Source organism: Mytilus galloprovincialis, chromosome 7 (assembly GCF_965363235.1).
Source record: "Mytilus galloprovincialis chromosome 7, xbMytGall1.hap1.1, whole genome shotgun sequence".
NCBI classification, from domain to species: Eukaryota; Metazoa; Mollusca; class Bivalvia; order Mytilida; family Mytilidae; genus Mytilus; species Mytilus galloprovincialis.
Window position 1 is genome coordinate 25,442,278 of NC_134844.1, and position 15,816 is coordinate 25,458,093.

Here is a 15,816-nt window from a genome sequence, read left to right on the forward strand (position 1 = left end):
ATTTCCTGGTAAAATCAATTCCAAGCTCATATTTCTGACTGCGGTAGGTAAAATTTTGAAGAATAATGTCAAGGTCAGATGGGCAAATAAAGACAAATGTGAACAAAAAGCAAAACAAGAATGTGTCCAAAGTACATGGATGCCCCACTCGCACTATCATTTTCCATGTTAAATGGACCGTTAAATTGGATAAAAAGATCTAATTTGTCATTAAATTTAGAAAGATCATACCAAATGGAACATGTGTACTAAGTTTCAAGTTGATTGGACTTCAACTTCTATCAAAAACTACCTTGACCAAAAACTTTAACCTGAAACTCACACTTTCATTTTCTATGTTCAGTGGACCTTGAAATTGGGGTCAAAGTTTAGTTTGGCTTTAAAATTAGAAAGATCATATCATAAGACACATGTGTACTAAGTTTCAAGTTGATTGGACTTCAGCTTCATCAAAAACTACCTTGACCAAAAACTTTAACCTGAAGCAGGACAGATGGACGGACGAACGAACGGACGCACAGACCAGAAAACATAATGCCCCTCTACTATAATAGGTGGGGCAGGCATAAAAACATTTATGAGAACATGGCACAGCTCTGTCACAAATTCTTTGATTACCCACATGGGAAGAATATATATAATGACAAAGGTTTGTTTGAAACAATTATATTAAAGTAATAGATAATTTTATAGCATTAACCACAAGCATAGAAAAGAAAAACATGAAGGATGAAGCCAAAAATGTTTGAATGCATACATTGTGCACATTCCATGATTGTTTGGTTTGAGAATCTATAAAATCTAGCAACCAAAATGGATTCTTTGCTTATAAATAAATAGAATTTGGTGCTAAAAAAGGCAGGTTAAGTATTTTTTCCAGAACAGCTGATTTGTAATAAAGCATCATTTGTACAGTATTATAGCTATATACAGGATATCACTTGTCCAGCAACAAACAGCATCCAATTAGATCATTTAAAGGCTCCAAATGCTGAGGGAAAATTGATCAACAACTAAGTTATTTCAGTACTTAATGATAGGCAGTTGAAAAAAAAACAAATACAGAAATATAAAAGTTATCAATTTTAATATATAACATAATTTATAACTCTCCTAACAATTAAGGAAACTTGCATCTATACAAGAAATTTACATGTTTTAATTGAGACTTCTGTTACACAGTAAAAGTAGTCTAAGTTTTTGTGCATGGTATTTTATGATAATCTTTACCATAATACAATGTGTATGCATATTGAAGTTGAAGATGTGGTGCCATAATTTCAAATGTACTAACATACCATTACCCCTCCCCCTTCATTTGAAAATTCACGATAAAGTCAATGTTATACTTAAAGATACCAAAACAAGTTACAGTAACCGTCAAAATGTTTGTATTACATAAATTTATAAATGCCATTTTCAAATTATTTTAATTAAGGACCATTATTTCTGAACATTAAAAGTGAAAATGGCCACATTGAATTTTCCCTCCATTTGTGTCATCAGTTACAACTTTTAAAATGAAATTTTAAAACCATTGATTGAACAGTTCATAAGTTTTTGCATGGACAAAACTAGAGCCATTGACCCAAATGACTGTTCATTAGCCATACAAATCCATTCCATTAGAAACCCAGTTAAATAATTTTTAATAGTAAATGTTCTATGCATTAATGATTCAAAATTCAAAATATTTCAACATTATTGTTGAACCCAAATTACAGGTTTAAAGAATTACTGACACAAACTGTGATCGGCAAATGAACAAATGAATTGCCACAATAACCTGTATCTTTGGGGTATGGTGAGAGGGGTAAACTAGGTCATTTAAGGTGAATATCAGAGGCACTTTGTATTTTGTATGCAACCACACCCAAAAAATCTAATACATCATTTTGCAAAGACCAAGTTTTGTGATCATAGTCATTATTTAGAGAACAGCTTAAAAAAAATGTCATATTTTGAAATACAGTTTAATTATCACAATGTGCAAAACATTTGTGACCTTAGATGACAATTAGTTAGATGAATTGTAAAAGACTAAAAATTATTTGTGACAGATTTTGCAGACCTTACATTCTATAGGAAAACAGACAAGGAGACACATGATATACAGAATAATCATACATTGTCTTAGAATACACACTTAATTTGTATGATGTATAGATACAGGTAAATTTTTCTATTCTGTGTCTAGCCAAGTCCAAATTAATCTAAAAGATGTGAACTCCTACACATGAAATAGAAACACAAACAGGTGCTCTTGGTTTACATTAACATACAATCAGTTACTGTCAATAATATGTACAAAAAGTCTGGTAAATACAATCTGACTACACTTGTAGCAGTATAAAAATAGTTCAGCTTGTACATGATTTAGCTATTGAAAACAGGATTTATTATGTAATCAAGACCATTCATTATAATACAAAATTCACAATATGTTTGATAAGAAGTCTGCATCAGAATTAACATTGTTTTTATAAAGGCACTTATCAATTTTTTCAGTAGTTATCACTGGTCCTGTTTTTAAATGTTTATGGAAAAAAATAAGCACCTATGCCAGATCTTTAACAATTCATTGCTTAGCCTATGTCTATAATTCGGGTTAATGTTTTTAAAATAAGACATGGACATATTTAATAGTAAAGCCAAAGTCCTACCAAAAAGTTAGTAAGACCAAGACTCTACCAAAAAGTTAATAAGGTCAAGGCCCTACCAAAAAATTAATAAAGTCAAGGCCCTACCAAAAAGTTAATAAGGTCAAGGCCCTACCAAAAAGTTAATAAGGTCAAGGCCCTACCAAAAAGTTAATAAGGTCAAGGCTCTAAGTGATCCTTACCAAAAAGATAATAAAGTTTTAAAACTTATCATATTTATATTGTATTCCTATTGCTGGGTTATAGAAAGTATTATATGGGAATGTATTTGATGACATTAGAACAATCTCAAAAGAAAATTCCAAAATTTCCATTCTCAATTTTATGACAACAAATGAGTTATGAAGAGTATGAAAAATTCAATGCAAATGAGTAAAAAATTAGTCAAATTTATCAATATCATGATGTGATGGTTAAAATTTGACATTTTGATTAATAAAAAAATAGAAAATAAACAGGTTCTGGCTTTTCCATATTACATCATATATCAACTTGACAGTTGTGTCTGAGGTCTCTTTGGTCTCTTTGTATATAGTAAACATTTAGGTGTCAATCTTAATTACAATGTCTGAGCAAACAACCAAACAAAGTTTGCAAGCAAGGGCATATAAACTCTTGGTTTGCATGCTTTATTATTTTAACTGTAAAAGTTTTTTTTTGTTGGTAAAATGAGATTTGGATGAAGTTAATATGGGACATGATATAAAATAGCTGTACAATTTTCTGTTTATTCTATGTTTTATTTACAATATTAACAAGTCGTCATTATTGATATGTTTGCATGGTTTAATGTTGGGTAAAAGATGACCATTTCAAAAAGTATAATGAATAAGAAATTTTTAGTTTTTACCAGTAACTGTGTAAGTTTTGCAATTTTAATTGTGCACTTTTTAAATCAATACCTAGCAAAAACATTTTGTTCTTGAAATGTTTAGATTAAAATTCCAGCACACCACTAGCACTGGAGAAATCCATTAAAGCAGAGATTCAGTATTTTCACTGTTGTATAATTATATACAAATGAATAGTATTCTCGTCTTTTTTTATTTACAGATTCAATATTTTTTATTTTTACATCATTTTTTGTAATAATTACTTTCAAAGATGAGCAGTATAAAGTTAGAAAACTGAAATTGATGATTTGATGACATTATATAATTTAAGTCTTTAGTGGATAATTATGTGATTTTATGGTGATAAGATATCACTAATGACCAAGCAAGGCCTATGTAAGGTCAATTTAAACTCCTCATGTCAGTAATTCTTATTCTTACAGGAATATGACTGTATCTTTTGTTAAAATAGTGGGTAAGTGATGGGTAAAAACGAGTTTTTGTCAACGTGAAAATTTGATAGTAAAATAATTGTGCAACTCATGTGTTATTTTACCTCTTTATTGTTGGTACAAAATATTAGATATCATTTGAAGAAATTTCTTTTTTTCAGCAACTAAAGGACTATGAGCAGACAGAGTTCAATTATTTATAAACCATAATCAAATTAATGTTACCCTATTGGCTAAACATCTATTGTTCAAGCGACCAATCATAATGCTGGAAATATTACTGAATGCTTTAGATTTTGAAAATACAATATTGGACAGCACTATATTTCTTAAATGTAAAATCTATGCCCTATCAAAAGTATAAAATACTTCTTTGAATGTCAATCACACGCCATAAATATTAATCTTGCAATAAAACTTCCTACAGAACAAAAGCTAACAACTTTTATGTACATAAGAACTATCAAGGTAATATGAATTTATTTTGAAATAACATATTGTAAACTAGAAAATACCAATGTTGACAATATATTTTGTACAAAACCTCTCTGCTTGAAACTATATTAAGGCTTCCTAAAACAATCTTTTTCTGGAAATTTAGGCAATGGCATTCTTTTCCATATTTATACAAATATGCTTAATGTTTGTTATCCCTCTAAAATTGTTAATGAGATTGAAGTTTTTTTAAAATTAAAGAAAATATGAAGTTGAAGAAAGAATACTGCATGGGAGGGTTAATGACCTTGAAAAATATTTATGTGTGACCTGAAAGATGCTTCAAAACTGATTTAAAAATAGTCTCTATGCCAACATAATTATCAACAGTGCATGTAACATAATTAGATGAAATATTCAAACATAATCAGTTTCAACATTTTCACACAGTTATTTAAAAAAAAAAAAGCTTACACAAAAAATAAAAAGTAATCTCAAAGATCCTTCTCTTGAGAACTATTACAGCTCTTCTATTAAAGAATGCAAAACAAAACTTTGATCAACTTGCTTGCTATGTTTGCTTAGATGTTTGAAAACAATAGGTAGGTGGAGTTTCAGTTTGTTTTATATATACTTGGATTTGATTAGACAATAAAAATTGACATGAAATGAAGTTAATGTTTATTGTCTAAACGAATTCGAGTATATGGTAAACAGACTGAAACAGACTACCAACCTGTTGTTTACAAACATCCAATCAAACATAGCAAGCAAGTTGATCAAAGGTTTGCTTTGCATGCTTTTATAGAAGAGCTGTAAAACAAAATAAATGAGGTTATCTCTATTACAACTTGTTATACAGCATCAGGGAGTTTTGATGGTAGATAATAACAACAAATTATTTTAGTCTTACAAACATCCAACAAGAGAGCTGTGAAAAAAAAACCTTTAAGAATGCAAATTTAATTTTCTATCCCCAATTGTGTCTCAATGCATAAAATCAATTGTACTGTGGATTTATTTATTTTTGTGGGTACCAACTTTCGTGGATTACAGAAACCAAGCATTTTCATGGATATGTGATTTTGAAGTTCTGCCAAAGTCTGGCTACAACTTTATGGAAATTTTTTTTTGGTTGAACATTTAAATTTATGGTTCACCTGTACCCACGAAACCTTACAAATAATAATGAATCCACAGTATTTTGATTGCTAAATACCCATTCATGACACTTTCATTACTCATTCATTGGTTGAAAAGGACAACAAATTTTAAAACATTATGAAACATATCTTCTATGGTTTTGAATGTCTTTCAATATACAATTGATGTCAACATGTACATTTCCCTTTGAAACAGCTGAGAGCAATGGAGTTTATTACAATATTTTAAACCCTTTCTGATGTTAATTTGACTAACTCTTGATACAAAAATAAATAAAGTTGTGTACATTATTACTGTATCTTTGTTATCTACAATTCTTTGGTGTACTTGAGATGCTCCTGCCTGTGGTTTTACTGCCTCCACTGCTATCTGATGAGTAAGATCTCCTTCGACGTAGCGAGTCATGAACTGTTCCATTAGGTGTGATTGATCGGGACCTATTACTTACAGTTCTTTTCCTATAAAAAAATAAGCAATGAATAAGTGAAAATTATGTAATTCAACTTGAACGGAAGTTTCATTACATTAAATTTAGTAGATATAGGAAGATGTGGTTTGAGTACCAATGAGACAAGGGCTGTTTCATTTACACTAGGAATTTTAGCAAGTACTCAAGTATTGTTCTGAGTATTGAATAGCAAAATGAGACTTGATTTTTTTAGTTTCCTATTAGAATGTTGTGTCCTTCTTTAAATAAAATTTATATTTATTGAGTGCGCTTATCTAGATACCATTAAAACGTTTAATCCCGCTGCAAATGTTTGCACCTGTCCTAAGTCAGGAATCTGATGTACAGTAGTTGTCGTTTGTTTATGTAATATATACGTGTTTCTCGTTTCTCGTTTTGTTTATATAGATTAGACCGTTGGTTTTCCCGTTTGAATGGTTTTACACTAGTAATTTTGGGGCCCTTTATAGCTTGTTGTTCAGTGTGAGCCAAGGCTCCGTGTTGAAGGCCGTACTTTAACCTATAATGGTTTACTTTTTAAATTGTTATTTGTATGGAGAGTTGTCTCATTGGCACTCACACCACATCTTCCTATATCTATTAAATGTATATAGTAATTTTTTATCAATCATCAAAAAGGTATTGTTTACCTTTTCCTTGATTTTGATTGTGTTTCATCATCAGAACTTTCACATGTACTACATTCACTAGAGCTAGAACTTGAGGATCCAGAACTTGAGCTATCAGAATTGAATCCTGTTGGTTGTTTCAGATCTACTTTGTCTGCTACTTCAGCTACCTCAGGTCTTTCCCTCTGTAATAAACAGAAATAGTACCTTGGATTGTATTTAGGAACATGGCTTGGGTGTTGTACTTCCATCATTATTTTTTTTTATTTCTAAAGAACCTTTCATATTATTAGTATGGGTGTATGAGCAAAAATCTTATACATTTAGAGAGAAAAATATATATTAAAAGCACCACAACTGCATCTATACAACATAAACGTAGTGTATTATGATTATAGTCCCTGTAAAATGTGTAGTGATTTTCAATAGTTAAAAGTGTTTAACAAATATCTTGATAAATGTACATGTATTCCCTTTTCAGTTTTGAATAGTTCCTTTTATAATTTTTATTCTAATTTTTAATGAACTATAGGTTGTGCAAAGGAAAACAACAGTTCAGTCATTGTAAAATGAATGATTCATTTGTTAAATGAAACAAATAATAAATAAATTTGCTATCAAGTAATTATACCTTTAATGTTTTGTACCACTTCTTTGACAACTTTGGACGACCACGAACAGTTTTATGCCACACAATTGGAAAGTTAACAACACTACAAAAGTTCTGTGTAACAGCTATTGTATCCTCTAAATTAACAACAACATGCCACCAACCACCTGGTACAAATACTGTTTCTCCTGGTCCCTGGAGAATCTCCAACTGAAAAAGTCACAAATATACTCGACATGATTATCTAAAATTTATTGAAGAAATGACTGTAATATTTTTTCTGTCTATGAAGAAATAACATAAAAAATTTGGTGCACACTGAATAAAGCGCGTAGCGGATTATTTAACAGCTTGCACCACATTTTTTATGTTATTTCGAATAGACAGAAAAAATATTACAGTCATTTCTTATATTTAATTCTAAATTCAATTTTAAACTGTAGAAAACCATGAAAAAACGTTGATGACGTCAAGGTCACATGACTAAATTATGTCTATGGGCTCATAACAAAATAACGTCAGCCAACCAGAAGACACGTTACATCCAAAATTAAATTATTTAAACTTATCTTTAATTTAGAGTTAAATGACTATCATATTTCTGAGATATTAGAAAATTGTGACCATCTTGAGAAATCATGATTTTTCATAAAATTCTATGATAAAAAAATTTAAGCAGAGATTACGTAAATTATTACTTGTGATTGAAAGAGAGAGGTAATCCCTAACTTTTGGAACAATTCCTTTCGCAATGAGAGAAATTTTATAAAGGTACTTGAAACTTTAATTCAAACAAATAGTCTTATATATGTTAGCGGCAATAAGTGAAATTAGGCATTTAGCTTAAATCCTAGGCAATAAGCTAACGCCTAGGCAGTAGGTCTGTTGCCTGAATAATGTTAGACATTAGTCTTAAATCCTAGGATTTAAGCTTAAATCCTGAAAATTGTGTGCAGGCTTTAAGCTTAATGCCTAAAATATAAATGCGAGTAAATAAAAGAAATTTGTTCATTTAAATAACATTATAAGAACTGAAGTTTAAAATGTAATCTACTGGATTAAAATCACTTTTAAAATATATGTTATTTATATCAAAACTCATCAAATAATACTTTAGAAAAAAAGAAAACTAGATACAAATTTGTGTTAAAATCATTTGTTATCACAAGTTGTGGAACTGTTAACAAAGAAGATTTACTTATCCAATTAAAAAAATTGGAAAATGGTGTGAGCAAAAAATCATATCTTAATAATGTTTACTTTTTATCAGTTCAAAGCAGCTCAACTAGTGAACGGTAGAAAATTTCAAAAAAATATATTAGCTATTTTACAGAATCTCCCCCACCCACCCCCTTTTTTTGATACAATCACTTTTTTAAAAACTTTTTTAATTTAGCCAAACACTTCTTGAATTAAACTTTTTTCTTAACCTGATTTGGGGATTTATATGACTGTAAAAAATAATTGGTGTAGAAAAAATCTTATGGTGGTGCACTCCTTTTTTTGCTACGGCCCTTTGAAAGTACCCAATTTTGATGATTTTCCCATTTTCATCAAGTTTTTCCCTATTCTTGGTCTTATATCGTGAAAAATTCACAGTGCAACATTTTTTTCTTCATTTTTTTCAATGAAGATGAAGTGGACCAATCTGAATACATTTAAGAAAACTATAGGTGTTAATATAAGAAAGTTTTATCATATTTTGAGGCTTTTCGTGTCAAATTTCCCATGCTATCAATTAATTTTGTAAATTAGAGATTTTTTTAGCACTTAATGCATATAGTTTCAGCTTCTTTGTTATACATGATTGATTCCATATCTAAGAATTTTTGAAAAGAAAAAAGTGATATGGGATGTACTTTTGTTCATGTTTCTGGTAGAATCATTGTTTGTACCCTTTACCCGTTTTCTCAAAATTTTGGCTAAACATACTGACTTGATTGATAATGAAATTTGAAAATTTTATATACAATTTTTCACAGAATTAAGTTTGATTATTACATTTTTTTTTAAATTAATTGATATTTTCCACTAGTATCACATGTTTTGGAAATAATTCCATTACGAGGTTTCAACGAGACTGAAATATCAGAAGAATACATTCTTAATTCTGTTTTTTTTTTTAAACTATTAAAATTACTAAATAAAATTTGAAGATCTGTCTAATGAATGTATAATATTACATGTAATATTAGGAGTATAATGAAAAAAACTATTTTATATAAAGAATAAATCACAGAATATACATAAATTCCAGAGTTCCCTTATTGCCTAAAACTATGTTCGGCAATAGGTTGAATAATCATCATCAGATTTCAGGAAATAAGCTTAATGCCTGAAAATTTCAGGCAATAACTTAATGCCTAGGCGTTAGCTTATTGCCTAGGATTTAAGCTTAATGCCTAATTTCACTTATTGCCGCTAACATATACAAAAAAGTCCTATAAATATATGTTTTGTTATAAATTAGGTGGTTAATTTTCCAAATTAAATAGTTTCATTTTTTTCATGTCAGGATTTTTATAGCCGACCATATGGTACAGATTTTTCTCATTGTTGAAGGCCATTTTGTTGCCAATATTATATAATATTACTTACATCCACTTCATTTGAATTTTAGTGGATAGTTGTCTCATTGGCAATCATACCATATGTAATTCATATAAAATATTTCACACATTTCACTTTCATTAAAAACTATTACATCAAACTAATGTTTACAATTCAACAACTATATGAAGGATTGAACTTGAGCCTTGCTTCTACCAATACATTTTTTTGTTAATCCACAGTATATAGCTTGGTATAATCTTTTAACACTAGCATGAAGGTTTAATATTTCACTTACTGGAGCAAATTCTTTAGGCCAAGATGGAGATTTAATTTTAGGATAGACATAAGTAAACCATGACACAGCTTCATCTCTCTGTTTCCCTCCTTCCTCTCTCTTGGCTTTTAACATGTACTTTGGGGTATTGGTGGGTAATAAACACCATCTGAAAACAAAGCACTTCAATTTTATTGTTATTTGAATTTAAACTAAAATGCAACAGACTTCATCTATATTTTCAGACTCTCAAAAAATTTAAATGTAAAACTCCATTATACATTTATGTCCCTTTCTACGGGGAAATCTGAAGATTTTTAACTCAAGAAAATACAAATTTCTTAGAGTATACCCTCAGAAATATATGACTTTTCAAGGCTTAACAAATCTTCATATCTCCCTGAAGATTTGTTTAGTTATTCTGGTGAAGGGAGAATGTAAACTTCAATACAGATGAGAGGTTTAGCTAGCTATAAAACCAGGTTCAATCCAACATTTTCTACATAGGATAATGTCTGTACCAATTCAGGAATGTGATAGTTGTTAATCATTTGTTTAATGTGTTACAGCTTGATTTTGCCATCTGATTAGAAACTTTATGTTTTGATTTTTCTTCACAATTCAGTATTTTTGTTATTTTACTTTCTCTGAGCCAAGGGAAATGAATGTTTTATTCCGCTGCTTTAACAAAAATATTCTTTCATATGTAATTTACATATCTGCTTGCATTCATAACTTTTCTTGCCATAAACAATACATTAATAATTATTTGTTATATGAAATGTTTTGTTCCTCTTTAACTGGACTACTCCATGACTATATATGTCCCTGCTTTATAAAACTGAGGGTATAATAATGATTAATGTACATGCAATAAAAAATATGATTGGGTGTTTTGATACAAGTAAAGATTACTGGAGATTTTACCTTTTATATCCTTTGACTAAAGCATTCCAGGCACTGGTTCCTAAAGGGTCTATATGAATACCAGTACCAGACCTTGCTGGTCCCATAACAAACCACCTGATGAAAAAGGATTTATAACCAGATTAGAATTGTAAAAATGTTTTATTTCTATTTTTCATTTGTCCGACCATTAGTCAAAAAGTAGATTCAGAGAAAAAAAATTCAATACATAATACAAAGTTAGGTTCTGTAATTTATTGATAATAAATAACCATGCATAAGTTCTAAAATAAGAGGCTATGAAGACCCTGCATCACTCACCTGAATATATATGTGCATCTTCAACAATGGGAATTCTCTGACATTATAATTCACAACTAAACTTATCTTTTTTGCTGATCTTTTCGGTTGTTTACAGCTTTTCTCTACTATATTTTTTTCCCAGTAGGACAAACAAATGTGACAAAATAATTGTCACTCCTTAAAGGAATGGACTGACAATATCAGCTATGTGACTTATTTATTGATCTTGTTTTACCTGTATGGAAATGGAATAAGCATGTTTAACTCTTACCTTTGTTATAGGTCTTGTATGGTGTTTTTTTATTGTAGTTCATTGATGTGTTTAGGAGTTTAGAATGACGTCCATTTCAACTGAACAAGTACACATTTTTGTTTTAGGGAACAGTGCAGGCTTCAGCTGATCCCTTGAAGGATTTTCTTGCTGTGTTTAAGACCCATTGGTGACTTTTGGCTGTTTTTTTACTCTTTCGTCAAGGTTGTTGACTCATTTTCATTCTCAATTTTATTGTCAAGGCAAGTTATAAATTTAACTGTATGGAGGTGGACTTGTCATGACTAGTTGTAAATTTACCTGTAAGGAGGTCTTCTACCTTCACCAGAATAACTAAACAAGTCATCTTTAAAATACTTTGGAACATCATAATCTCCAAGTAGTCTTTTTCTCTTAGGATGCTAAAAAAATCAATTATTTACTTCTATCATTCAAATATTCATCATATGAAATTTTCCATTTAAGCGACCCAAAGACCTTTGACAAGTTATTTGTAGGTATTTAATATAATTTATTTTACTTTTGGTCTACAAATAAGTTTTAAAAAGAGGTTAAATTTGATTCTTAGACACACCAGATATGATAAACATAAAAATTTCAAAGCAATTTCATATTAAATAGTATAAATGAGTGTTTTTTTATCTGGTATTCTGATGCCATAAATATGAATACTTTCAAAGTTACACATAAAGGGTGTGAATATTTTGTACCTCTCCATATCCACTGTCAAATATATACAGTGGACTGTCATCTGTATTATCATGCATATACTCTGCAAAGTATTTCATCTTTAGTTTGACAGAATATCCATCATCATCTTCACCACATTTGAATCTTTGATTTCTGAACTTCTTTGATAATCTCTGAAAAAGGGTTTTATATTATTTAAAATTTTTAAATAAATACACTGCTTTTAGTAAGTTTTAAAATTCTACGCATAAATTTTGTTTATTATGTCTTTGATAGTTTCTTCTAAATATATACCAATAACTAACTAAGACACAGGACTATTCATGCTATTGAGAGCCTCCAATCTTATATAGACAATTATCTATTGTTAAAGACATGTATGTGTTGTCAGATAATGAAGACTTGTGGTATCCATTTTATTGCAGCTGGTGCCAGTTAAGTAAAGACTTACATGTGTTGACCACTTTTTTGTAGCTGGCCATTCTAACTGGTCATTGGCAATTACACAAGGAGTGTATGTTTTCTCGTATCTTTCTCTGAACTCCTCTATAGACACAAACCGTGCATCAATTCTATCTACATTGTCACACACTGTATGTAGTCCACAATCAAATGTATTGGCATAATTAAATCTGTGCCATCCATTTATCTCTGTTTCTAGTTCTGAAATAGCAAGAGGTGATAACATTAATACATATAAATGAAGGAGATGTGGCGTAAACATATATGAGACATAACCCAACAAAATGAAATAAAAAATAGTGTAAGATTCGTATCATTTGGCCTAGGAAAACTTAAGTTAGAGAAAGGAAATAAAAAATTCAGCAATTTTTCCATTTGTAAAAGGACATAGCGCTAGAAAGGTTGAAGTGTTTCCACCCAAATTCAAACTTCATCTATGTTGTGGTAATAAGCATTGTGTATAAGTTTCTGACTTTCATAACATTTCAAGTCATATAATATTGTCCCCAATAACAGTAGAAAAATCAATAAAAGAAAAAAAAAATCGGGAAAATTTTCCCGAAATTTTCATTGTACTAATGAACTCAAAATCGTTCAATTTTTTTTATGTCATGTTTTGAATTCCTGCATCTGCGCAGAAATCTACAATGTACTTCCTTTTTCTGGTCTCGTTTGTATGAAACTTTGAGTAAAATATATATTTATCAGTCTAGTATAAAATAGGAAGGAACTCAATACCGATTTCATTTTTAATAATTCCTTGATATGAAAAAACGTTACCTGATGATAGCGTTTCTTTGTTTACATTGCATATGACGTCACAACTAAAATCCCAAACAACAGAACCAATATCGGAAACGTTACGGTATTTCCGTTTCTTTATTTTTTAACACATATTTAAGTTACAAAAAAATAATTCATACAGACTTCGTCCCTATTTACAGGTAATGCCTGCCTCATATTAAATTTGGTTGAGACAAACCAATTTCGTGACATACCAATGAATGAAAAGCTTAATGCCCCCCTCCCCTATGACAAGGGCATAAAAATAATCACAACGCAATCAAAAGGTCTTTCCAGAAGAAAGATCTATAATAACATTATCTAAATTAACAGTGAAGTTCATGAATTTCTTTGTCTAAATAACATAGATAATGTATGGATGTCATAAAACAAATGCGTAAGGATAAAGGATTGAGGATTAAGATTCATGTAAACTGGGCCTTATTGGCAAAAATGGCTGCTTTCGACTCAAAATTTACTCTAAGTAAAAACAAGTCTGTGTATCATGATTTTTTTAAGGCATAGGCATAGCTACAACAGTATAAGGACGATTCTTATTGATTTTATTAATTTTGATTTTAATAAAAATAGATAAATATGACTCATTAAAAAGCTTATATAACATAGTTCATCTTCTCTATCAGGTAACACCTGCCTCCTATTAACCCTAAGGCCTTATTGATGAAATAACCTTAACAGCTTAAAACTAAGAACGTGACTGAACCCAACCAACTCATGGCTACAGGTCTTACCTGGTCTTGCCTTCGATTTTGCCTCCCGGATTCTTTTCCTTGTTCGGTGGTCCATGCAGACCTCTTGCACTGTATACAGTTAGGGTTATCAACTTATCAAATCTAACTGTTAAATAGGATTTGAATCGGTTTTATTTGTTTATGAAACCAAAATTGTAAACTTCTACGATCATTGTAAAATTCAGATTTATACAAGAGGCGAATTTCATAAAAAAAAAAAAGTATGAAAAACTTCTATTACATATAAGTTGGGCAAAAATTTAAAAACTTACCATTAATAATTCAATAGTGTCTCGTTTCTTTTATCTTTTCTTATTGTGTTTAGAATTACTTTGATTTCGTTTTCTTTAAAAAAAAAATATAAGTATAAAACAATATAGGTGACGGAAATAGACTAAAACCCGTATATTATTTTTTTTCTATTGGGCCAAGTCACTGATTTATATAGTGAAATTTGTATGTACAAACTGGGACTATTATACTAGTATACTAGTTATAGGTACAAACTATAATAATAAAAATATATATTCTGAATGAAGACTTTCCCTGACCATACCTTTTAGTGAAATAAAAAAGTTTTGATTGATAATTTGATTTAAAAAAAAAAAAAAAAACTGAAAATGTTCGACACAAGAAATTTTATTTTGCCTAAAACAAAAATTCGTAACCACTTTTTTGAAGTTAAATGGCTGCTCCCTTAAAAGTGTTATGTCAATACTTTTCATGACCTTATCTCAAATTATATAAGAGGCGTTCAGCATTCTCAGAGGCTCATGATGATTAGCAACCACATCCAATTTGAACTTACAAATTCTCTAAACCCAATTTGGTCATTGCACGTTTGCTTTGATAATGATGCTGCGACTTATTGTGATTCAACCTGAGACTCAGTAGTCAGTTAAAATGGATTCCTTTGATAACAGTTGACTTGTTAACCAGGATACTTTTTTTTCTCTCTCACATAATTGACTATCTTTATCTTGAAACTTGCATTTAAAGTCTAAAATTCGGCGACAGGAAAACTGGTGAGTTGGTGTTTGAAAACAACACTTTAGGGACGTCTGCTTCTACTTGAGGGTAATAGATTATAAGTCGGTACCTTCCGTGCATGACATTACTTCGAGAAACATGAACCACCATAGAAAAGAAACGCCTTTTCTACAATTAAAAATTCTAATAACTTCATTCAATAAAGTGGCAGGTCATGGCACTGCTATACATGCTTCTCATGACCATTTGTCCATTTATCTATTGATATGTGTTTCTGTTTTATCTTAAAGCTGTGCTTTTAACAGTGCTGTAACTTATTAATTCATGTTATTGATTTTGCCTATTTAACATTTATATGCTAAAATCAATATTATTATAATAACATTTATATGCTAGTGTCAATATAACATTTATATATATTATATGATTATTAATTTGCATACATACTTATTTACATGTATTATGTTTTTGTGAATGTTTAGTATGTGTCTATTTTTTGTGTTTGTATTTTGTATTCATAACATATGTCTCAGTTCAGAAGTGGATCATAACGGGGCAGGGGCCAGCCCCTTTACATAGCCAAATATATGATAAGGCACTG

General features: G+C 30.0%; 1 protein-coding gene across 1 annotated transcript; it reads right to left on the reverse strand.

Moving 5' to 3' along the window:
- Window positions 1-1,070: 1,070 nt before the first annotated feature.
- LOC143082629 (bifunctional arginine demethylase and lysyl-hydroxylase JMJD6-A-like) lies at window positions 1,071-14,411 on the reverse strand. Its single transcript, XM_076258414.1, has 9 exons — window positions 14,226-14,411; window positions 12,680-12,891; window positions 12,249-12,401; window positions 11,839-11,939; window positions 10,986-11,081; window positions 10,080-10,227; window positions 7,253-7,441; window positions 6,643-6,806; window positions 1,071-6,002 (listed from the first exon to the last, which is right to left on the reverse strand). The coding sequence occupies exons 1-9, from the start codon at window positions 14,278-14,280 to the stop codon at window positions 5,849-5,851; spliced, it is 1,272 nt and encodes a 423-aa protein (XP_076114529.1). The 5' UTR covers window positions 14,281-14,411; the 3' UTR covers window positions 1,071-5,848.
- Between the last annotated feature and the right edge of the window lie 1,405 nt (window positions 14,412-15,816).